We start from the raw sequence: 25,818 nt of genomic DNA, 5'->3' as shown, positions 1-25,818 counted from the left end.
ATCTTACACGATTCTCCCCTCTTCCATCTTCTCTTTTGGTTGTCTCACTGGGAGGGCAGGGGGCTTTCACACGCCCTCTGGGAACAGATGCCTTTGGCAGTTTGTTTTGAGTTTGCTACAATACAGAACAACTGTAATCCATGTTTGCCTGGAGGACACTTCACTTTTGAACATCCGTGCTGTACAGCAGTTGACCCTTCTTAAAGCACCATTACTGTGACCTCTGACCTGCTCTCATTTCTTTCTGTTGATGAAACGCAGCATCTATTTCATCCCTCTATTGATCGTCTTTTACGGTACCTGCCTACCTACGCCTGTTCTCTATCTGTCTGTCTCTGTCTCTCTCTCCCTCTTTCTCTACTCTCTCTCTCTCTCTCTCTCTCTCTCTCTCTCTCTCTCTCTCTCTCTCTCTGTGTGTTTGAGGTCCAGCTACATTAGCTCTTTGCTTGCAGATGGTGTGGTCTAATTGTGCAGGCATTCTGCTGCTCTGCATCTTCCCCTCCTTCCAACACTGTATTCCAGGCTGAACAGATGATCGTGGCCTCTGGATTCTCTTGCTGGTCCAAAAGGCTCTAGAGGATGTTCTCATTAACAGGACTTGTCAGAGCAACCTGCTAGCTCTGCTAATTTATTTATTTCTTTACACATAGCACAATAAGTGTTAGTGGACCACACACTCGCGTGCGCTCGCACGCGCTCACATATACACACACACTGCATGCCACTTCTCTATTTTTTCTGGGAGCTTGCCAGCCTCCCATTGCAAGTCCTTGTCCTCTGTGTGTGCACGTGTTTGTGCGTGCGCGTGTGTGTGTGTGTGTATGTGTGTTTGTGTGTTGTACGCTGTATGTGTGTCTTTGCACACCCACAAGTGTGTTACCTGACATGTCTAATTTTCTCCACAGGGCTGGAGCTTGTTTTGTTGTCCGTCCGTTACACTTGTGTTCTGTCTGTCTGTCTGTCTGTCTGTCTGTCTGTCTGTCTGTCTGTCTGTCCGTCCGTATATCACTTTCACACATTCAGAAATCCAGTGCAGATATCTAGGGCCAGCTTTATTCATGCATTTATTTTGTCTTGGTTTGATACTTGACTCCTAATCTTAATTGTACCTTTGGTGCAGTTCTCACTGCTGCGGCTGATACAATATGACACCTGAATTTCCCACCAGGGATCAATAAAGGTTTATCTAATCTTAAAAACACTCAGGCATGCAGTCATGCTCAGGGATTTGTTTTGTTAATGCCTAGAAGCCTGAGGAAACGCTTACCTGACAGTCTTCAACCCCATTGATTACTTTTCTGCAGTACCGCTTACCTCTTTAACTGAATACAGTAGCCTACAGTCCGATAATGGACGATAATGCACGCACGCACACATGCATGCACGCATGCACGTGTGCAGTGCACACACATCCTTAGTCATTCAGATAACAAAGCAAATTAATTCAGGATCTCAAGCTGAAGTGTAATTTCCTCTAACAAGTAGTATTGATGACCATTACAGCATTCCTTTGTAATTACAGTCTCAACACTGACAGCGTTTTAATGACATCTCTTCCTGTGGGTGTTGCCTTTTCCAATAATTGAAGTACACCGTCGTACAGTTTCATCTTAAGGAAAGAAATCTATACGCAGCGAATGTCATTTCACTAACCAACGACAATGAACATGTGAATGAGCCATTGTATGAATTAATTATGTGTCAACAGCGAGGTGCTAATGGGACAGACTGCTTTGTACTGTGGCTCTGGATTGCTTTTTTTCTGTTTTCAGTATAGTTTGGCCGTTTGCTGTAAATTCTCCTGTCTGAGGAAAACATTGGAATCACCATGCAAGGCCTTTCCCAGGAAGAATGTTAAAGGAGTAGTTCATGAACTACTCCTTTAACATTCTTCCTGGGATCACCCCCAAAATTACTTTTTTTCTATTGATTACTCATACCTTGGAGACTTGAGTTCAATAACATATTTTTGTATTTGTCGCATTCCTAAGACAAAAACATTATTATAGTACATGTATCCCCATTGATTCCGGATGGGGACCCGGATGTATGGCCCTGAATGGGGACCCAGATGAATGGCAGTTGATGGGGAAACCGTCAGGGTACTTTTTTTGTCTTAGGAATGCGACAAAAAACTAAAGATATTATTGAACTCAAGTGTCCGTGGTATGAGTAATCAATAGAAAAAAAGTCATTTTGGGGGTGAACTACTCCTTTAATGTGTACTAGCGGATGATGGGTTTTATTCCATGGTTTTAAAGGATTTTTTTTTTCTCGATTTTTAGGTTCTGTTCCCTCACAAACATTTTCTAAAAGATGTGATGAATAGATGTTGATTAGATTTCTTAAATAGGCTACAGCCTGCATTTCCTCTGCTAGCCGGGGAAAACAATTTAATGTCGTCTCTTGTTTGTTTTCTCTATGGTAGCATGCGAGAACATGAAAATGATTTTGTCCTTTGAACACGGCGCACTTGCTGCTCCAAGACAAACATTTCCATGGAAATAGAAAGAAGCCAAAATGCTGATTATTTTTTGTTTTGTTGACAAAATGCAAATGGTCTGGATTTCTATAACGCCTCTGTCCAAACCACATTACCGTATATTTATGCTGTTGTATTTGCTTCATGTTTCCACTTCTGAATGTGTGTGTGGGGGGAGGAGTTCTGTGACACAAGCCATGTTTCCATAAACTTATTCGAATTAGGAAAGCGAATTATCAGAAATACGCATTAAGACAAAGCAAATTTAGCATGTTTCCATTTGCGGGTGTCATTCGAATTAGCGACGTTGATCGGGCTGATTTTTTTCAGACCGAACCTGAGCACTGCACCGTCTGCACGTCTGACTGCTGTGACTCGGTCGCTGTCTAGTAGTGGGAAGAAGGGGTTATCAGTCATCATCATCATCATGGCCCCAAATAACTTTTAAATATATTACAATTGGCGACGAGTCTCTTACGAAATTGGCAAGAGTTCCTCTCTCAATACATAAAGCTACCGGTTCACCGGGAAAACCGCGGTTGCGTCGCTGCACCGCTCATCCTGCAAGTTTCAGCGTCCTCTGGAAGCTCAGGTGGCCGATCTGCAAGCTCACAACGCGGCACGGAGACGTGGATGCGAGCTGCTCAGAGCTTGTAGATTGGGCACTTCAGGCACGCAACACCGTGGGATGAGGAAGGGTTCGCCACCGATGGCTTGAGCTGAAAACAGGAGGAATTTACACACGGTCCGTGTCACTCCGTGTGTAACAAACAACCGGTTTGTTTTGTGGGCTAACGCTATACCATGGACGTAAAGCGCAGTAGCGCTTTGGAGGCCGGACGCTACCGGACGCCGTGTGGTCGGAAAAATTCCCACACGGACGCACGGACGGCACCGAACGGTGCACGACCGTGTAAACGCGTGCGTCAATAAATGACCGTCCGCCCGGAAATGAAAATCCCAAAGCACCACTGGTAAAGCGGCAGGGGAAATGGACCTAGAACGTCATAATCTATTCGCATTTATTGTCTGACCCGTTTCCATTCACTTTTGCGCATTTAGTTTATTCGATAAAGGCTCAAAATCCTCCTCCTCCAAGCGGATAACTTTTTTTGCGGATAATGAAAGTTTATTCACATTTTGAAGTGTTTCCATAAAAATATTTTACGAATAAGCCTTAATGCGCAAAAAGTGGCTTTATGGAAACGCCACTACAGACTGGTCGAACATTTTCAGGTTTTAGTGTGGGGTGGGGTGTTTCATATCAGGGATGGAAATGAAAGGACAGGCTATGAGTACATACTGTATTCATATGCACACACACACACACACGCGCACACACGCACACGCACACACACACACACACACACACACACACACACACACACACACACACACACACACACACACACACACACACACACACACTGACCTAACCTTGGGACTGCTGGCTAAATGCCACCTGAGTATTGGTGGTTCCACAGAGGAAACAGGCAGACGGCTGGTTGGGGGGAGGGAGGGAGGGGGGAGAGGGCGAGCGAGTGAGAAATATTGTGTGAAATGTATGAAAACAAAGCCAATTCATGTGAGGTCCAGACGTGGCCGGAAAAGTGCTGAGAGCGGCAGAACGTGTCTCTCTCTCTCTCTCTCTCTCTCTCTCTCTCTCTCTCTCTCTCTCTCTCTCTCTCTCTCTCTCAGTGAAACACTAGACAGCCTCTAGTCCTCTCTCTCTCGCTCTCTCTCTCTCTCTCTCTCTCTCTCTCTCTCTCTCTCTCTCATTGAAACACTACTCTCTCTCTCTCTCTCTCTCTCTCTCTCTCAGTGAAACACTAGACAGCCTCTAGTCCTCTCTCTCTCTCTCTCTCTCTCTCTCTCTCTCTCTCTCTCTCTCTCTCTCAGTGAAACACTAGACAGCCGTCCTCCCTCTTTCTGTCTCTCCAGCCTTCCTCACATCTCCTCCTCTTCCTCCTCGCACCCAGGACGCAGAGCCATCAGTCCAGGAGACGCCTGGGGTGTTGCACACACACACACACACACACACACGCACACGCACACGCACACACACACACACAGGCCTCTCATCGTGGTTATTTTACTCCTGCAGCACCTTGTTAAGTCGTTGTTTCAGCCTCTGCGGTCAGGCTGTATGCATGGGATCTCTCACGAGGCCCCATTTGGCCTCCCTGGCAGTGTGGGCCCTACAGTAAGTGCTATGGGACCTGTGGGGCCGGGAGGAGTCGCGGGAAAGCGTATCAAATACATCATTGAATTTGTAGGCTATTGATCCTGAAAATGCGATGAATGGCAACTGCTATGGAGCGTTGCACAGCCCAACCCCCACGCAACCAATAACCGCAGAAAGGCAGGTTAAAAGGACAAATTGAATGAAGTGGAGTCAGGACGGCTATGTTGAAACGAGAGGAGCATGGGGATATGGACTGTGGTTTGCTGTGCAAATACTTTCTATTGCTGCGCGCGCACGTGTGTGTGTGTGTTTGCGAGGCGAGCGTGCGTGTACGTGTACTGTATGTGACTATACATTATGCCAAGCAGATGGATATAGGCTAGAGACATGAGCATAATGTTTAGATTCCCATACACCATCCATACTTTAAGACAAACAATTGTCGTTCAAATAAACTTGACATAGTGTACTGTAACACTGTTGTTGTGATTCACATACTGTAAGACGAAACTATTGTGGACCAAAGTTAAGGATTAACTTTTTTTCCCACGTTTACAATGTGGCTTTTCTTCTCCAGGGAGAAGATACAAACACCATACTGTATGAAGTTTGGTGTTTGCAGCATTTGCTGCTGTCATAAACAATATATATGCAGTCCACATCCACAGAGGAAAAGTTAGCTTGGCATAAACCTTTGAAGCAAATGGCAGCCATATTTCAAGGTTTTGCATTCACTTCACTTTGTATAAAAAACAATTTTCCCAAGTGTATTTAACAGTAGTTAGAACAGATTAGTTGTCCTTAATTATCCTTAATTATCCACACAGGAGAATTGTTTTGCTCGGGTCAATGCATACATTAAAGGCAAAACAATAATATACACCACAATCAAAACAGGCATCAATCAGCCTTTGTGCCCGTGCGTGCGTGCGTGCGTGCGTGCGTGCGTGCGTGCGCGCGTGCGCGCGTGCGCGCGTGTGTGTGTGTGTGTGTGTGTGTGTGTGTTGTGCTTGTATTAATGGGGCACATTAGCAAGCAAGTCCAGTTGGACCAGGTGAGGTGGATCAGGTGACAGGGGGTTTGCCTAATGGCAGAGGGGATGAACCTGGCACTGCCCTTTGCCTTCTTGATTAGAGGGGCAGCATATCTTCTCCCCGAGGGCAGGACCTTGAAGCAGGTGCTGAGGTTATGGGTTGGGTCTCTCGCCAGCTTTCCTGCTTTCTTCACTGTGCTCTGGTCAATAGAGATGCTGAAGGGCAGAGCACGGCACCCCACAGAACTTAGACCTCAAGGTGTTACCCTCCACAGCTTAGCCTTGTTACAGTTTACAGTTTAGGCATTCAGTAGATGCTTTTAATCCAAAGCGACTTACAATAAGCAGGTAAAACATCACTATAATAAGCAAGATAATATGTCAGTACATCAACAACAATACAACAAATGCATAGGAATATCAATCTGGAAAAAATAATAATAACATAGGTAGACCACGTACGCACCCAATCTTCTAAAAACGTCTAAAAATGTTTGTTGGTCTGTGAGAACCGTTTTCTATAAGGCAAATGTATAAGCTGCGAAGGCTCATACGTCTCAGCCTCCGTAGGAGGTACAGTAGGTTCGCTGATGGCACTTTGCGGAGATGTCAGTTGCTTTGTTTAATATTTCTATGTAGTGAGATCACTCGGTGCAGGCAATGATTAGTTGTCCTCTCTATCTCCCTCTCTCTCTCTCCTTCTCTGCCCGCTTCCATCCTGTTTTTAATTTCTCTTCACAAAGCACCCAAGGCAGAAGAGTGAGGATGACTAATTAATCGAAAAAGCACAGAGTGAAGCAAACAAGTCTTTGATTCGGCTATGATTCTTTATAATCACTGGGATGTGATTTACTAAGCACTATGGGAGCATGGGAGAATTGGTCTCAGGAGATTCTTTGGTTTATGTAATAGATGGTATTGTGTTGTGAACTGAACTTTTTGTGTAACTTTTGAATTAAGTCTCATTCTAAGGAACAAATGGCAACGCAGACTGAGATCTGCCTCCACTGGGAATTGATAAAGACTGTTCTGTAAGCTACTCTGTCTAGCTGTACAGTGTTTATGTAAGACTCACAAAACCTTTGAGGAATTAAACAAATATATGCTGCAGTATCAATGGCAATACAAGGAAGTAATCAATAATAATGTCCCCCGAATAACAAGTGTTTTGATGGACTAATACCACTTAATACCGTCCCCAGATTATGTTCCCTGCCAGTGAGATATTAGCGACTTTAAGCTCGATGATTTTCAGGACGGCAACGCCAGGCGGACTACGGCTGCTATGACGTAATCGCCGTAGTGGTCAAAATGGTTAAGCAAAGCCTCGGCGGTGACGGGTTCCCACCCCTTTCACTGAACGTTTTGGTTCCCATGGTGACGCGTACACGCAGCAGACGGAGTAGGCGCTACATGGGAAGGGACCTTCTGCCGTAGTAGAGACGGCTGCGGCGACGGCAGGTTTATCTATCGAGCGTGGATCATTTCTGGTTACTGTTGTCATCTGCCGTTGCCGTAGCGTTGCTTAAGGTCGCTACTATGTGCTTTGAAAGATACAGAAGAGTAGGACACTCAAGCACCCCATGCACACAATTTGGGCATTTAGCAGACGCTCTTACTCAGAGCAACTTACAAGAGCGACATAGGAATAAGTATGGACAAAAAAAAACAAGATAAATAGTAACATAAATAGAGAGCAGAGAGAACAATGTATCTGTAGTGCCTCAAAGAAATTAGGATACCAGATAAATAATGAAACTAGCTTCTGTCTAAATCACATTCCACATTTGTGTAAAAATGTATACAGTAAGAGCAACCGGAAGCTAATGGAAAGGGGGGAGGGACATATCAAGATCTTGGGTTGTTGAAGACCAAGCGTGCTGTGTCATTCTGGATCATTTGGAAGGGTTTAAGTGGACATGCTGCGAGGCCAGTGAGGAAGGAGTTGCACTAGTCAAGCTTTGAGATGACTGAGGCCTGGATAAGGATCTGGGCACGTGACGCACGCCACATACACTGCACTACAGCAACATTGAACTTCAGAATGCTATAAGATAAAAATGTAGTGATAATACAAGAAAAATAACAAAGAAAGCAGTGTAGCATAATTATGTTGCAAAATAGGATTAAATAAAAATAGAAGTGATATTTTAATTGCGTTCTGCATAATGATTGATTTAGTTCCTCCAGAAATATTTTCCAGGCCCTGGTTTATACCCTTTTACAGTATCTGTGTCTTCACAATGGCATACATCCAACAGCTACAGTAGCTAAAACAAATGTTAATTTTGTATCCACTATTAATGGTACCCATTAGAATCTTCCCAGTTGCCTAGTAGACTTATACTGTAGAATTGGCCCAAGAAAAAAAGTTCAAAACATCCTACTCCATTTAAACCTAAACTTATGTTATCTACACTAATGGGTGGTGCATCTCAAGTACTGTAGAACCGGACAGAATGGCGTATTTCCTGTTCTGTCCCCAAAATGCATTTGAAACCAGATACAAGAGTAACTAAAATTACAGAAAATCAATGCCTTGATAACGTTCTTTGTCTTAGTGTGGCTTCTTTAGTCCAGCACTTTAAACACTTTATTTTGTCCAAAGCTGGTTGTGGAATAATGATGGTGAATGCTGAAAGGAAATGTGACAAACAATATTCTCTGTATATTTTATTCATGTTACTGTACTCTTTCATTGCACTATTTCTGGATAGTCTGTCAAAGTGACAGTGTTCCCCAAAGTTTGTCTCTGTGTGGTATATTTAGTTCAACAACAGCTCCTCGGTACAGTGTGTGCAGTGTGTATTGTACAGTATCTCTGTGTTTCTTTTGGCTCACACATGTTGGAGCTTGTTTGAGGAGGCTAGGGGGGATGTCAAATCCCTTTCATGGGCCTCAGGGAGAGATGGAGCAGTGTACTGTAGCCCCCCTGATGTGTACTGGCTTCACACTTCACACACAGTACACATCCAACACATCCATCATCAGCATCCATCAGTTGTGTTTTCAGATCCATCCATGCTGGACAAGTGATGCTGCTGGCAGTGTTCAGTCAATCACCAAGCATCCAACCCACAGTATTCTGCTCTGATTGCACTCTACCTGTTGGCCATGTTCCTCACCTCTGCTCTCCTCTCCTCTCCTCTCCGCCTCTCTGTCCATCTAGATCTCTGTTGTTCTGTTTCTCTCTCCACATTCTCTCATGCCATCCATGCACCTCTCCATCTGTCTCAGTCTCTCGGGAGGCCAGCCCAATTAAGCGGCTTGAACAGCAATCTGACGGTCCCATCCATTCCAATGTGGCTGTGTTGGAAAAAATAAAATAAAAAAAATAGTCAATCCGCACCCAGATGAATCATATACCCCACACTGCACACATGCACGCACATTCATGCACAATCTAAGATCTGACTTGCTCCTCCAAGCCCTATGCCCTTCTAAAGGAGTGAGAGACTTACAGTGGAGCATGTATGTACGTTCTCCTATACATAATTTACACATGTAGACTATGGACATTAAAGCTGTCCCTCTTGCCCCCCCCCCCCTCCGCCTCTCTCTCCTCCTCCTCACCATCATTCTGTAACCACTCGACTTTCCTCCTCTCCACCATCGCATCCCTTCTCGCGCGACGTGTCCTCTACTTCCTGTAAAGTTGGACCCAATAAGGTCTCCTCCAGCTGCTGCTAGGGAGTTGAGAACTGTTGGAAGTAGGCGGAGAGAAGTGAGAGTATTTAAGAGACGTGGCGAACAGGAAAGTAAGAAAGAAAAGCAAGAGTGATAGAAGCATCTTATGCAACATCCTCCAGGAATGAAATTGCAGTATCAATATAAGCTGCGGTATCAATGGCAATACAAGGAAGTAATCAATAATAATGTCCCCCGAATAAGAAGGACTAATACCACTTAATACTCCATGTCCCCAGATTATGTTCCCCTCCAGTGAGATATTATGCTTTGCAGGCACGTGCACACATATACATCATATCCATCTGTAAAAAGTGCCCTCTCAAGACCATGAATAGTTTTTACTATGATAAATGCCCTCTTTCCCTGCCATACCTGAAGGCAGCATTCAAGAGAATTGACTTGTCCAAAGTCTCCTGAACTTAAATGCAGCATCTTATGTTGAAGGAATTGCCCTCTCTGTGTAGAAATCCATGCCATACACCACATCTCCAGTATTGACTTGATTATGCTTAGTTCAGTGTGGTATCAAGCACCGAAAACGTGTCGCGCGTTGTGAGCTTGCAGGTCTGCTATTTTAGATATTTTCACCAAAAGGCCCTTTTAGAAATTTCAGCCCCTGCCTCTCTAACATTCTCTGCACGTCCCTGGTGCTTTGAAAGATACAGAAGTGTAGGACACACACGCACGGACGCACGCACACGTTTTACAATTTACAATTTGGGCATTTAGCAGACTCTCTTAGCCAGAGCAACTTACAAGAGCGACATAGGAATAAGCAGATAATGGCCTCAGGCCATTAAACAACAAGGTAAATTATAGAGAGTAGAGAGAACAATGTATTTGTAATGCCTGGAAGAAACTAGGATACCAGATAAATAATGATTAATTATTAAAAGTAAGAGTAAAGTAAAGTAAAAAGGAAAGCAAGAGTGATAGACGCACCTCATGGAACATCCTCCACCTTATGCAGTCTCATCCATGTGAGCTGCTCATTCTAACCATCCTTTCCTCTTCGAACAGTATAGTTATAGAGAAGAAAAAGTCACCTGTACTGCCCTGGGGGAGCAGGTACGTTCCAATGGTGCAATATTTGGAACTCTGGAACTCTCTCCCCATGGCCATTCGCCAAATGCCCCCATGTGGTGTTTGTCAGATCAATGCAGAGTCTGGACCCGCTGCTCTCAACTTGTTTGCGTGCAGAACCTGCCGGTCCGTTGGGCTTCACTGCTCAGCTGCGGGCTGATTTTTATAATGACTCTAGTGGTATTGATCCCACCATGTGAAAGTGCATGGTGTTTTTTTGCAAGGCTGTCCATGCACTTGGACATGTGTGATAGTTCACCCCCAAAATGACGTTTTACCAGCTTGCAAAGCTGCACGCACGCACGCACGCACGCACGCACGCACACGCGCGCACACACACACAGACACACATACACACACACACACACACACACACACACACACACACACACACACACACACAGAGGAACAGGGAAGGCATTAGAGAAGTAACAATGACAAACGGAAGTGTCTGGAACCAATGGTTGTTGTTGTTGTTGGTGTTGTTGTGAACAAAGATGTTTCTGTCTCTACTTTAATCCACCTGTTCTGTATTATACTTCCAACGCCAGGAGGACACAGGTTCCCCCTGTAAACCTGCTACAAGGAGTTGACAGAGTGTTGTTGAGGAGGCCTTATATTCTTATCTGAGTGCCTGTCTTGAGCATCGATGGCTTCAGCCTCAGAGAAAAGCTAGTGCTGTGCTTAGATACAGTGCACTGAGCACCGACAGCCTCACGGCTTGGCTGGAACAAGGAGCGGGATTTGCTCGCGCCAGTGGAAGTCTCGCTCGAGGGCCCACGGGGTGAGAGAACCGTCCGCAAGGCCGTGTTGAGTTACAGCCCTCGGCCCAAGGTTGCCGTCTAGACATTCTAAACCCTGAGAGACGAGGCTGGCTCATTGATGGGTTGGGAGGAGGTCAGGTTGGAGCCAACGTAAGGGGGCGAGGGAGGTCTAGGTAGAACATGAGCTAAGCTTAGCGATGATTCAGCTCTTCATGGACCATGAGTGGAAAGGTTTCGCAGCACTGAAAAGCCAAGAAGCCTCTCTGACAATACAATAAAAATCTGACAACACTATAAAAATCTAAAAATGCATTATTTCTCACTGTACAGTATTGTCTCTGTCTCTGTATCATTGTTGGAAAAGTTATGGGAAAGCTTGGAAAATGAATTGTTACACGTGTGGGAACCCTGTTTATTGCATTTTATATTTGGAGTACATTACGTGTTATTTCTTTAGAGGATAATTTAGTGTGGGGGACTGGGGGAGGTACAGATATGCAGTGTTACAGAAAACATTTATTTAGCTTTAGTCATAGTTTTTTTGACATATTTTAGTCATCTGAAATGTTTTAGTGTAAGTGTAGTTTTAGTTGACTGAAAATAATATTTTAGTTGACTAAATCTACAGTTCATTTAGTCGACTCACTGTATTTTTGGTAGTCCGTGATGACATTGCAATGATTGGTTTACATTTAGCTGTGTGCTGAAATGCTTATTCAGCCTGGTTGGCTTGATTCCAGGTTTGAAACACTTTTATATATACTGTAAGGATTTCCTGAAACATCTATTGAGAAATTAATGGAGAAATGAAGAACTGAATGGGACTTCTATCTGTGTGCGGTGAAAAACAACGCAGCCACTACAATTACGCACTACTGATTGTGATAATCGTTTTCATTAATATGGCTCTTGTAGGGTCCACCGATATGGATCGTTTCACTTCATATTGACTTAAAACTGTGATTTCGCGGGCATGTTAATGTACCGTATGCTGCCTGTGTGTGTGCGTGCGCGTATGCGTGCGCGGTATCATTACCGTAAATGCTTTACTTAATCAATTGTCTGTAGAACAAGAGTTCTTCGTAATATCTGAACATCTCTCTCTCTCTCTCTCTCTCTCTCTCTCTCTGTCTCTCTGTCTCTCTCTCTCTGCAGTGAAGTTTGATGACTGCATAGGGAACAATGGAGTGGTTTTCCAGAGCAGTGATCCCAGCTTCAGCGTTCGGACGGACGGATCAATCTTTACTCAGCTCGACGCCGCCAGCCTGGATGAACCTGTCCAGTTCAAGCTGACCGCCCGCGATCTGCACAAACACGTGTGGGAGACCGTGGTGCAGCTGGCCTTGATTGACCCGCCTTTACCCCAACAGAATGGCAATGAGGTGGGATAAGTTCACACATGCACGTGTACACGCCACACACATGCATATACACGTACAAATGGAGATTATCACCCTAGAGGCTCATCATTATGTAGGAGTTGTCTGATGGTAATGAGTAAGAATTAGTTCAGAGAGAGAGAGAGAGAGAGAGAGAGAGAGAGAGAGAGAGAGAGAGAGAGAGTGTTCAATTTTTTAGACCAACGCACTTTTGTGAGCGTTGATTTCGCCTATTGAAAAGGCTTAGCGAGGCCAGGGTATTTAGGCACAACTCAGAAGTTTTCCTATAGCTAGAAAATTATAACCAACGTGTCTTTTATATTTTATTTGCAATAACATACATACATAAACATACTATTAAAACACGATCATACAGCAAACGCGATAGTTCCCATAAACAAGCAATTTACTTTGACAAGCCAACTTAGTTTTGTGCTTCCTACAGTGGTTTGTCCCCTACACTGGAGCCCTAGCACTAAGTCCACTATTTGATTAAAGTTCCCCAACTACAGAAAACCAACAGGTTATAAACCTGTATAAAAACAAGCATATAACAACAGCAATTAATACACACATCACACAACAGTTTAGTACATCAGATAAGGCAATTTCGTATATCTCTCATTCTCACCAATGGCCCCCTGGCTCTCTGCTTGAAGGTGTTTCCTTGGCTGTGGTCTTGTGAATCTGAGGTACCACTTCCTGTTTGCTGGCTAAGACCTTTCCAGAGAACACATGATGGTTGCTCTGTGGGGCCAATGGGCTGATAGCACACTTCTCTCTCCTTGTCTGTAATGTGATCACTGATCTTTGGGGGACCTACCCCCTGTGGTGGGCTCTTTGTTTCTGCTATTATTTCAGTGTGGTCGGGCCAACTTTGGTTGACTGGATTATGAAACATAGTGATGCATTTTAAGTATTACAGCGACAATACAACGTTACATACATTTGGTTACTTAATAATAATAATGCATACATGCAGTAAATATGAAATGACAGTTTCCCAGCTATTTCTCTCCTCCCTCCCTGGGTCTGGGAGAGCAAGACCCCCTGTTTGTTTGAGTGGGGGTTTTATGACCTTGTTATCTGGCTTCTCTCTCTGGAGACAGGGCACATGTTACGGTCTAATTCCTTGTTAATCTCTACAGATCACAGACTGAGTCATTTCAGGATAAAATTCTATACGATTTGACTTCCATAATTTTAATACACTCATGACAGTACGAAAATAACTTGACACCCCTCACCGCAGTCTAATAAATTTCCCAAATTTTTGGAATGCAATATTTGTTTTTTCCCGTTCCAAATTTTACCGACAGTTATGATTTTCTTTAGACAAACGTATTGATATTTGAATTTTGAACTTTTGCTTGGTCTGCTTTTACATTTTCATTTATACATTTCTCATTCCATTAGACAGGTTTACCTTTCTTATTAAACAAATTCTCCAATTGAATCTTTGATTCTCAAATGGTTGTGAACACTCTTCCTGTCTCCTGGTGACAGGAGACAGGGAGAGGGAAACATTAGGCAGTGGAAGGGTTGTTTTTTGGTAGCAGAGGATGGTTTCGGTTCATTGACCCCTGGTGACAGAGACATTAGGCAGAGGAAGTGTTATATATATATATATATATATATTTTTTTTTACACCCCACCCCTCACCTTAGTTTATATAACTTCTTGCTTTTCTTAGTTTGGTTAAGCTTGACTCTACTGATGAATGTTACAAATAATTTCTTATTACAAATTTCTTAAAGCAATTCCCTTGGTGGGTTTTAGTCAATTTCTCAAAATTCCTGTGGAAAATAGCAGATCTACAAATTGTCTTATTGATTATTTTCAAGCTAATACTTCAAAGGTTAAATTCCGTTCCAATTACAACAAAAACCTTACATTTCATTTTTTGCATTTCTCCCCGTTCTTCTTCCTGGACAACTCATGGTAAACAATTACTTTACATTGAATACTGTCACAGAAATGATTTCGAATGTCTTTGGTTGTCGTTGGCTACTCGTCACTACTTTCCCTTTCTTTTGTGGGAAATCAAACTACCTTTCTTTCCACTTGATTTTGGCCCGTGCAGCCTTTGTGTGTGTGTGCAGTTTCGCATAACTCATCTTTACTGTACGTGTGACAGTGGTGAACAACGGTTCGGTGAGTGCGCGGTGTACGTCTTCAAAGTAGTCCATAATGTACTTCTGGTCTTCAAGTGACAAGTCTTCCCAGAACAAAATCTCACTGTCAACCTGCTTCACTGTGGTTGCCACTGGATGGCGTGAGAGCATGCCAGTGACGGTTTTGACAGCTGTGGTGAGTGTGGCTGTGAGGGAACCCCCTTTAGCCTTAGTGTGACAGCTAGTGACAGCTGTAGTGAGTGGCGCGGTGTGGCAGCGAGTGGCAACTGCCCCTGAGCAGGGGCTCAATGCATTTGGCATGATGTGCGCGGCGACGGCTGTCCCCGCCCGCCTTGCCTTAGCGGGGGTTACAGTTGATGCGTTGACCGCATCAACGATGACTGCGTCTCTGATGACGGCATGCTGGTTGGCGACGACCTCTCTGGTGTCGTCTGCTGTGGTCGTTGCGACGGTGTTGTGGGACGTTGCGTTTGTGTGCAGGTTGGCCTCCTCTTGGGTGGCGGCGTTCTCTGATGTGATGTCGGTAGGCTGCTTGGTGACGAGCCCTCTGGTCGCTGCGGCAGCGGTGGTGTCCTCGTCAACTCCTGTTGCGGTCTCTGTGATGGCGCCCTCGGTGGCGGCTGTGTGCTGGTCTCCCGGTGCTGGATTATTCCCAATGGCACCTCTCGTCAATGTGACGTGAATGAGCTGGTTGGTGGAGGTTGCAAGCTCGGCAGCCTCCTCAGCTAGATCTCCTTCTCCTTCTGGCGTGCCGACAGAGCCACAGATGAGTGGCTCCGCGGTCAGGACCAAAGGCTCTGCGGTCTGGAACATGGACGCTGTGGTCGCCCCCGCTTCTTCGACTGTGATTGAGAGTGAGGCGTGGACTGCCGGCCTCGTAGCTCTCTCCTCGGCTTGTTGTGTGGTGTCAGCCATGGCAGGCTGTGTGGCTGGGATGCTGCAGTCTGCGGCAGCTGCAGTCTCCTGCTGGATGTCAGTTAGCTTCTCTGACACCTCTGCTTGTTGGTTGGGGGTGATGTGCACCTCTCCACCTGTGATCTCCGGTGGCCCGTCTTCTGGCGTGAACGGCTCACCGGCTCCCTCCTTTCCTGTAGGGAATAAAAACACTGGTTCCTCTGGGGCTCCTACTCTGGACCCCAGGCATCGAATATCATGGCCTCCTGGTGGGCCCGCCGCTGCTGGCGTGGATTGCTCTGTAGGGGTTAAAAAGAACAGTGGCTCTCCTGGGCTGCCTTCGTCTAGGTGGCGAATCTCTCGGTCCCCTGGTGGGCTTCCTGCTGGGCCCACTGCGGCTGGCATCAAGGCCCCCACCAGGACTGGTGGGTCCTCTGCGGCTGGTGTGGAAGGCTGGACGGGGAGGCCCTTGGCTTCTCCCCCGCTGGTCTGTGCTGTGGGACATCCTGGGTTTACGACCTCTCCCCCACTTGGTTTTGCTGATATGGATGGCTGGTCAGGGAGGCTCTCTGCTTCCCCCCCGCTGGTCTGTGCTCTGCTGGCCCTCAACAATTTCCTCCTTTCTACCCTAGCCTCTTTTTGGCTCAGATCCTTTTTGATTTCCTCCATATATAATTTGTGTTTTTCCTTTCTGGCCAAAATGTCACTTTTAAGTTCCCCTATGTTAATACAATGGTCCCTGGAGTCAGCTTTTTCTAAAGCAATTACATAATTTCCTTCGGACTCGGTGAGTTTTGAGTAAGAATCATTCAATACTTTTTCTATAGTTTTTAGTTCAGCGATGTCAAACATATAGGGGAGGTACTTTCTAGCTAACGACCAATCAAGTTTGTCGTCCTCATAGACTTTCTCCCACTCCCACAAGTTGGCCTTCGGTAGGCCTTTGATCTGCTCTTTCTCACTTGGCTCTGCTCTGCGGGCTGGGCTCTTTGTTGCTGGATCTGGGTATACCAGTATTCCTAGCATGCTATCAATCCTTTCCATATAGGATCCCTGAATTTCCTGAACGTCCTGGGTATTTTTTTTCTCTCTTTTGATATCATATTCAAATATATAATACTCTTTTGGGTTAACCTCCTCCATAGCCTTTATGTATTTCTCGTTCGTCTCTTTGAGCTTGGAAAACGAATTTTGTATCGCTTCTTTTGCAGTCTTCAATTCATCTACGGACAAGTCTCGCGATGCGAGCCTGCAGTCACTTTTTAAGTCATTGAAATTCTCTCTGGAAATAGACCATTCCATCGAGTGATAAAAAGTGGCACTTTTTAGTCTCTTAACCTCTTCCATGGCTGTTTGTTTTATCTGCTTCCTTTAGAGATAAGGTTTTGCTGTGGTTCTGTGTTTCACTGGTTTGTTTACTTTACTGGGTGGCTGCCCCCCTTCCTTTTTTAGTGGACAGCGGGTGCAGTAAAACTTACCCTCCCCCTACCTTTGTGGGATCTTGGGTGCAAGTTGAGAACAATGGACTACTAGCTGTGGCCTGCTTGCAGGATTCCACATGTGCCTTTTTGGCTGGTCTTGGTTTCACCTATAACATGGCTTTTATGCCTCCAACTTTAGTTAAATGACCATAAGTTATTTCCCGAGATTCCCTCTCTCAACTTCTATGGCTTAAACAACACTGTTCTGACCTCCAATGGTCTCCCGTTAGCTCTTAGGCGTAACACTTATTTTTTAGATACAACACTGATTTGATCTCCAAAGGTCTGCTTACAGACTGCATTAATGATTCCCCTTTACAGGCTACGTTTTACAACTCCTTTCCTGGTTAATAACTTCAACTTTATGCTGTACTTATCTATTTGATCCTTAAAGCAGCAATGCTGCAGCAATTGTTTTAATACTCCGCCCTGGTTTATAACTGTTCAATTTTTTAGACCAACGCACTTTTGTGAGCGTTGATTTCGCCTATTGAAAAGGCTTAGCGAGGCCAGGGTATTTAGGCACAACTCAGAAGTTTTCCTATAGCTAGAAAATTATAACCAACGTGTCTTTTATATTTTATTTGCAATAACATACATACATAAACATACTATTAAAACACGATCATACAGCAAACGCGATAGTTCCCATAAACAAGCAATTTACTTTGACAAGCCAACTTAGTTTTGTGCTTCCTACAGTGGTTTGTCCCCTACACTGGAGCCCTAGCACTAAGTCCACTATTTGATTAAAGTTCCCCAACTACAGAAAACCAACAGGTTATAAACCTGTATAAAAACAAGCATATAACAACAGCAATTAATACACACATCACACAACAGTTTAGTACATCAGATAAGGCAATTTCGTATATCTCTCATTCTCACCAATGGCCCCCTGGCTCTCTGCTTGAAGGTGTTTCCTTGGCTGTGGTCTTGTGAATCTGAGGTACCACTTCCTGTTTGCTGGCTAAGACCTTTCCAGAGAACACATGATGGTTGCTCTGTGGGGCCAATGGGCTGATAGCACACTTCTCTCTCCTTGTCTGTAATGTGATCACTGATCTTTGGGGGACCTACCCCCTGTGGTGGGCTCTTTGTTTCTGCTATTATTTCAGTGTGGTCGGGCCAACTTTGGTTGACTGGATTATGAAACATAGTGATGCATTTTAAGTATTACAGCGACAATACAACGTTACATACATTTGGTTACTTAATAATAATAATGCATACATGCAGTAAATATGAAATGACAGTTTCCCAGCTATTTCTCTCCTCCCTCCCTGGGTCTGGGAGAGCAAGACCCCCTGTTTGTTTGAGTGGGGGTTTTATGACCTTGTTATCTGGCTTCTCTCTCTGGAGACAGGGCACATGTTACGGTCTAATTCCTTGTTAATCTCTACAGATCACAGACTGAGTCATTTCAGGATAAAATTCTATACGATTTGACTTCCATAATTTTAATACACTCATGACAGTACGAAAATAACTTGACACCCCTCACCGCAGTCTAATAAATTTCCCAAATTTTTGGAATGCAATATTTGTTTTTTCCCGTTCCAAATTTTACCGACAGTTATGATTTTCTTTAGACAAACGTATTGATATTTGAATTTTGAACTTTTGCTTGGTCTGCTTTTACATTTTCATTTATACATTTCTCATTCCATTAGACAGGTTTACCTTTCTTATTAAACAAATTCTCCAATTGAATCTTTGATTCTCAAATGGTTGTGAACACTCTTCCTGTCTCCTGGTGACAGGAGACAGGGAGAGGGAAACATTAGGCAGTGGAAGGGTTGTTTTTTGGTAGCAGAGGATGGTTTCGGTTCATTGACCCCTGGTGACAGAGACATTAGGCAGAGGAAGTGTTATATATATATATATATATATTTTTTTTTTTACACCCCACCCCTCACCTTAGTTTATATAACTTCTTGCTTTTCTTAGTTTGGTTAAGCTTGACTCTACTGATGAATGTTACAAATAATTTCTTATTACAAATTTCTTAAAGCAATTCCCTTGGTGGGTTTTAGTCAATTTCTCAAAATTCCTGTGGAAAATAGCAGATCTACAAATTGTCTTATTGATTATTTTCAAGCTAATACTTCAAAGGTTAAATTCCGTTCCAATTACAACAAAAACCTTACATTTCATTTTTTGCATTTCTCCCCGTTCTTCTTCCTGGACAACTCATGGTAAACAATTACTTTACATTGAATACTGTCACAGAAATGATTTCGAATGTCTTTGGTTGTCGTTGGCTACTCGTCACTACTTTCCCTTTCTTTTGTGGGAAATCAAACTACCTTTCTTTCCACTTGATTTTGGCCCGTGCAGCCTTTGTGTGTGTGTGCAGTTTCGCATAACTCATCTTTACTGTACGTGTGACAGTGGTGAACAACGGTTCGGTGAGTGCGCGGTGTACGTCTTCAAAGTAGTCCATAATGTACTTCTGGTCTTCAAGTGACAAGTCTTCCCAGAACAAAATCTCACTGTCAACCTGCTTCACTGTGGTTGCCACTGGATGGCGTGAGAGCATGCCAGTGACGGTTTTGACAGCTGTGGTGAGTGTGGCTGTGAGGGAACCCCCTTTAGCCTTAGTGTGACAGCTAGTGACAGCTGTAGTGAGTGGCGCGGTGTGGCAGCGAGTGGCAACTGCCCCTGAGCAGGGGCTCAATGCATTTGGCATGATGTGCGCGGCGACGGCTGTCCCCGCCCGCCTTGCCTTAGCGGGGGTTACAGTTGATGCGTTGACCGCATCAACGATGACTGCGTCTCTGATGACGGCATGCTGGTTGGCGACGACCTCTCTGGTGTCGTCTGCTGTGGTCGTTGCGACGGTGTTGTGGGACGTTGCGTTTGTGTGCAGGTTGGCCTCCTCTTGGGTGGCGGCGTTCTCTGATGTGATGTCGGTAGGCTGCTTGGTGACGAGCCCTCTGGTCGCTGCGGCAGCGGTGGTGTCCTCGTCAACTCCTGTTGCGGTCTCTGTGATGGCGCCCTCGGTGGCGGCTGTGTGCTGGTCTCCCGGTGCTGGATTATTCCCAATGGCACCTCTCGTCAATGTGACGTGAATGAGCTGGTTGGTGGAGGTTGCAAGCTCGGCAGCCTCCTCAGCTAGATCTCCTTCTCCTTCTGGCGTGCCGACAGAGCCACAGATGAGTGGCTCCGCGGTCAGGACCAAAGGCTCTGCGGTCTGGAACATGGACGCTGTGGTCGCCCCCGCTTCTTCGACTGTGATTGAGAGTGAGGCGTGGACTGCCGGCCTCGTAGCTCTCTCCTCGGCTTGTTGTGTGGTGTCAGCCATGGCAGGCTGTGTGGCTGGGATGCTGCAGTCTGCGGCAGCTGCAGTCTCCTGCTGGATGTCAGTTAGCTTCTCTGACACCTCTGCTTGTTGGTTGGGGGTGATGTGCACCTCTCCACCTGTGATCTCCGGTGGCCCGTCTTCTGGCGTGAACGGCTCACCGGCTCCCTCCTTTCCTGTAGGGAATAAAAACACTGGTTCCTCTGGGGCTCCTACTCTGGACCCCAGGCATCGAATATCATGGCCTCCTGGTGGGCCCGCCGCTGCTGGCGTGGATTGCTCTGTAGGGGTTAAAAAGAACAGTGGCTCTCCTGGGCTGCCTTCGTCTAGGTGGCGAATCTCTCGGTCCCCTGGTGGGCTTCCTGCTGGGCCCACTGCGGCTGGCATCAAGGCCCCCACCAGGACTGGTGGGTCCTCTGCGGCTGGTGTGGAAGGCTGGACGGGGAGGCCCTTGGCTTCTCCCCCGCTGGTCTGTGCTGTGGGACATCCTGGGTTTACGACCTCTCCCCCACTTGGTTTTGCTGATATGGATGGCTGGTCAGGGAGGCTCTCTGCTTCCCCCCCGCTGGTCTGTGCTCTGCTGGCCCTCAACAATTTCCTCCTTTCTACCCTAGCCTCTTTTTGGCTCAGATCCTTTTTGATTTCCTCCATATATAATTTGTGTTTTTCCTTTCTGGCCAAAATGTCACTTTTAAGTTCCCCTATGTTAATACAATGGTCCCTGGAGTCAGCTTTTTCTAAAGCAATTACATAATTTCCTTCGGACTCGGTGAGTTTTGAGTAAGAATCATTCAATACTTTTTCTATAGTTTTTAGTTCAGCGATGTCAAACATATAGGGGAGGTACTTTCTAGCTAACGACCAATCAAGTTTGTCGTCCTCATAGACTTTCTCCCACTCCCACAAGTTGGCCTTCGGTAGGCCTTTGATCTGCTCTTTCTCACTTGGCTCTGCTCTGCGGGCTGGGCTCTTTGTTGCTGGATCTGGGTATACCAGTATTCCTAGCATGCTATCAATCCTTTCCATATAGGATCCCTGAATTTCCTGAACGTCCTGGGTATTTTTTTTCTCTCTTTTGATATCATATTCAAATATATAATACTCTTTTGGGTTAACCTCCTCCATAGCCTTTATGTATTTCTCGTTCGTCTCTTTGAGCTTGGAAAACGAATTTTGTATCGCTTCTTTTGCAGTCTTCAATTCATCTACGGACAAGTCTCGCGATGCGAGCCTGCAGTCACTTTTTAAGTCATTGAAATTCTCTCTGGAAATAGACCATTCCATCGAGTGATAAAAAGTGGCACTTTTTAGTCTCTTAACCTCTTCCATGGCTGTTTGTTTTATCTGCTTCCTTTAGAGATAAGGTTTTGCTGTGGTTCTGTGTTTCACTGGTTTGTTTACTTTACTGGGTGGCTGCCCCCCTTCCTTTTTTAGTGGACAGCGGGTGCAGTAAAACTTACCCTCCCCCTACCTTTGTGGGATCTTGGGTGCAAGTTGAGAACAATGGACTACTAGCTGTGGCCTGCTTGCAGGATTCCACATGTGCCTTTTTGGCTGGTCTTGGTTTCACCTATAACATGGCTTTTATGCCTCCAACTTTAGTTAAATGACCATAAGTTATTTCCCGAGATTCCCTCTCTCAACTTCTATGGCTTAAACAACACTGTTCTGACCTCCAATGGTCTCCCGTTAGCTCTTAGGCGTAACACTTATTTTTTAGATACAACACTGATTTGATCTCCAAAGGTCTGCTTACAGACTGCATTAATGATTCCCCTTTACAGGCTACGTTTTACAACTCCTTTCCTGGTTAATAACTTCAACTTTATGCTGTACTTATCTATTTGATCCTTAAAGCAGCAATGCTGCAGCAATTGTTTTAATACTCCGCCCTGGTTTATAACTGTTCAATTTTTTAGACCAACGCACTTTTGTGAGCGTTGATTTCGCCTATTGAAAAGGCTTAGCGAGGCCAGGGTATTTAGGCACAACTCAGAAGTTTTCCTATAGCTAGAAAATTATAACCAACGTGTCTTTTATATTTTATTTGCAATAACATACATACATAAACATACTATTAAAACACGATCATACAGCAAACGCGATAGTTCCCATAAACAAGCAATTTACTTTGACAAGCCAACTTAGTTTTGTGCTTCCTACAGTGGTTTGTCCCCTACACTGGAGCCCTAGCACTAAGTCCACTATTTGATTAAAGTTCCCCAACTACAGAAAACCAACAGGTTATAAACCTGTATAAAAACAAGCATATAACAACAGCAATTAATACACACATCACACAACAGTTTAGTACATCAGATAAGGCAATTTCGTATATCTCTCATTCTCACCAATGGCCCCCTGGCTCTCTGCTTGAAGGTGTTTCCTTGGCTGTGGTCTTGTGAATCTGAGGTACCACTTCCTGTTTGCTGGCTAAGACCTTTCCAGAGAACACATGATGGTTGCTCTGTGGGGCCAATGGGCTGATAGCACACTTCTCTCTCCTTGTCTGTAATGTGATCACTGATCTTTGGGGGACCTACCCCCTGTGGTGGGCTCTTTGTTTCTGCTATTATTTCAGTGTGGTCGGGCCAACTTTGGTTGACTGGATTATGAAACATAGTGATGCATTTTAAGTATTACAGCGACAATACAACGTTACATACATTTGGTTACTTAATAATAATAATGCATACATGCAGTAAATATGAAATGACAGTTTCCCAGCTATTTCTCTCCTCCCTCCCTGGGTCTGGGAGAGCAAGACCCCCTGTTTGTTTGAGTGGGGGTTTTATGACCTTGTTATCTGGCTTCTCTCTCTGGAGACAGGGCACATGTTACGGTCTAATTCCTTGTTAATCTCTACAGATCACAGACTGAGTCATTTCAGGATAAAATTCTATACGATTTGACTTCCATAATTTTAATACACTCATGACAGTACGAAAATAACTTGACAGAGAGAGAGAGAGAGAGAGAGAGACACCTTAATCTGATGTTATGATATCCCAGATTGAGTGGCATGGGTAGTTTTGTGAAATGGGACGTAATGAGTACTTCTACTTTTGTTGCTTTAAGTATATTCTAAATACACTTTTGTGAGTTCATTTTGAATACTGGACTTTCTTTCGCCTGTAACAGAGTTTTTCTACATGGTGTTATTGATACTTTTATATAGGTAAGATATTTAAGCACTCCATCACTGGTTAGGATCCATTATAGAAGATAAGGTTGAACAGTGAACAATAGCCTTCTGTGTGTGTTTTACTTCTACTATTGACAGATACCTGTATTTTGATTTAGATTAGATTAGATTAGATTTTTTTTAAACTCTATTGCCGTTTGCCATCTGCAAGGTCCCCATGCCGACATGCTATAAAGTTATGCCTTTCATTATGCCAATATGTTCCTTAAAACAATTTCCTTTTACTGAAAACAGTGGAGGTGTTTTTACGTAGTGTTGTCAACGTTAGATAATTGAGGTAATTTTCTGTCAAATTTGTGTGCAGTCCTCTCGCAAAAGGAAAGAGAGAAAAACCCCAGAACAGATGGTCAATACAAAGCGGTTAGCATGGTGAGTAAAGTTTATTAGCTTGTGAGCCAGCCAGCTTTGGAGTGGCAGAGAAAAGCGCTGGAGAATAGCCCAAGAATGTGTTTGGTGGAAGGATCAATGTGTGCTTTTCTCTCCGTTTTTTCTTTTAGCGTATTGTTACTATGAGGGGATAAAGTGATATCACTTTTGATGCCCATAGAAGATAATGATAGAATAATATCGACCACCGTATCTTGAGGCTTGGCTCTGGCCCAGGCTACCCAAATGAAAGCATCAGTAGTGTTCATCTATCCACAGATTGAACCAAACTGACCCTTCTGCGGCCATTCAGTTCAATTGATTGATTGATTATTATTACAAAACACATAGTAACCACTTAGTCTTATATATTGTACATTTCGGCCATTTGAAAATAGCCGATGTGACGCATTGTGAGCTTGTAGATCTGCTATATTGAAAATATTTTTATACATTTGAAAACTTGAAATGAGACACTCCGTATAATGAGTACTTTTAGTTTTGGTACTTTAAGTACATTTTGATGAGAAAACCTTTGTACTTTTACTCAAGTACAAGTTGAATTCCTGCCTTTTACTTCTAATACAGTATTTCTACATTGCAGTATTGATACTTTGCGCTGCGCTTTTATCCCTCTGTAAAAAGTGCTCTCTCCAGACCCTGAATGCAGTTTGCGACACGTTGTGAGCTTGGAGGTCTATTTTCGATATTTCCACCAAAATGCCCTTTTAGAAATTTCAGCCCCTGCCTCTCTAACATTCTCTGCACGTCCCTGCTTTTACTTTAGTGAAACATTTCGTATTTTCCCACCACTGCATGGTGTTACCTACAGTATGACCTCAGTAGAGAATGGAGCTCCAGTACTAAGCAGTTTGTTTTTGTTAGAACAGGGTCAGTAGGTGGTGCTGTTACTGCAGTTGAAGTGATGTAAAATGACAGAGGATCATTGTGTCAACTCGGTGGACACAGACAGAGTGTGAAACAGGACAGATGCTGAGGAGACAAACCAAACACACTGATAGAGGGTCAGGGAGGCGACAGCATGCATCTACAGCGCTACATCACTGTATAAAATGTTAGAGGAGAGAGAGAGAGATCAGATCAGGATCCGGAAACACAATTTGATGTTTCATTATGGAAATGGCAGATTTGTGTTGTGTTGCTCTGTTGAATAATAACTTCCAGATGTCTGGGTTGCCAGGGGCTGAGCTGGTATCAAAGCGTGAGGGGTTTTGGGGAGGGAAAGAACTGGGAGCCCAGCCAGCTGGCTGAGGCTGATGGCACCAGAGCTGTGGGCCGCATCTATTTCACACTCACTGACTACTGTTCACACAGCATGCGAGAGCGTGTGTGTGTGTGTGTGTCAGGGGCACCTAACTTTTTTACTTTTACGTTTTTATCCCACGATTTTTGTAACCGTTTTTTTTTACCCGATGTCAATTATCGCTACACTACCTCTGCCAACCTAGGGAGAGCAACGGACTGACCTCATGCTTCCTTCTATGTGTGAGGAGTCCATGCCGCTTCTTTTCACCTGACGGGGGAGTTTCCACGGCTGGATGTAGCGCGTGGAAGGAACACATTATTGCAACCAGTTCCTTTTCCCACCATCAGGTACCCCGGCTGGCCAGGGGGGAGGCAGTATAGACACCAGGATTACTGTATGTTTTTTTTGTAAGGACACCTACCCTAGGAGACATGGGGAGAACATGCAAACTCCACATAGAAAAACCCTTTCTCCAACCCCACCTAGGGTAATGGGCACTGATAACGCAGAGGAGAGAACTTGCCCCAAGCACCCACAACGTCCCCAGCGA

At 44.6% G+C, this 25,818-nt stretch overlaps 1 protein-coding gene across 1 annotated transcript in view; it reads left to right on the top strand.

Annotated features, from left to right (window-relative positions):
- LOC308290992 (cadherin-4-like) overlaps window positions 1–25,818 on the top strand; it is a gene marked incomplete at both ends in the record, with an annotated part of 281,660 nt that overhangs the window by 191,827 nt on the left and 64,015 nt on the right. Inside the window, one exon of the mRNA XM_080732906.1 lies at window positions 12,393–12,619. Within this exon, the coding sequence (XP_080589032.1) occupies window positions 12,393–12,619 (227 nt within the window). The remainder of the gene's footprint in view (window positions 1–12,392; window positions 12,620–25,818) is intronic.

Source organism: Nannobrachium achirus, assembly GCF_963921795.1.
Source record: "Nannobrachium achirus genome assembly, chromosome: 9".
Classification (NCBI taxonomy): domain Eukaryota; kingdom Metazoa; phylum Chordata; class Actinopteri; order Myctophiformes; family Myctophidae; genus Nannobrachium; species Nannobrachium achirus.
Note: the sequence above shows the minus strand (reverse complement) of the source record. Positions and strands in the feature narration are given on the sequence as shown.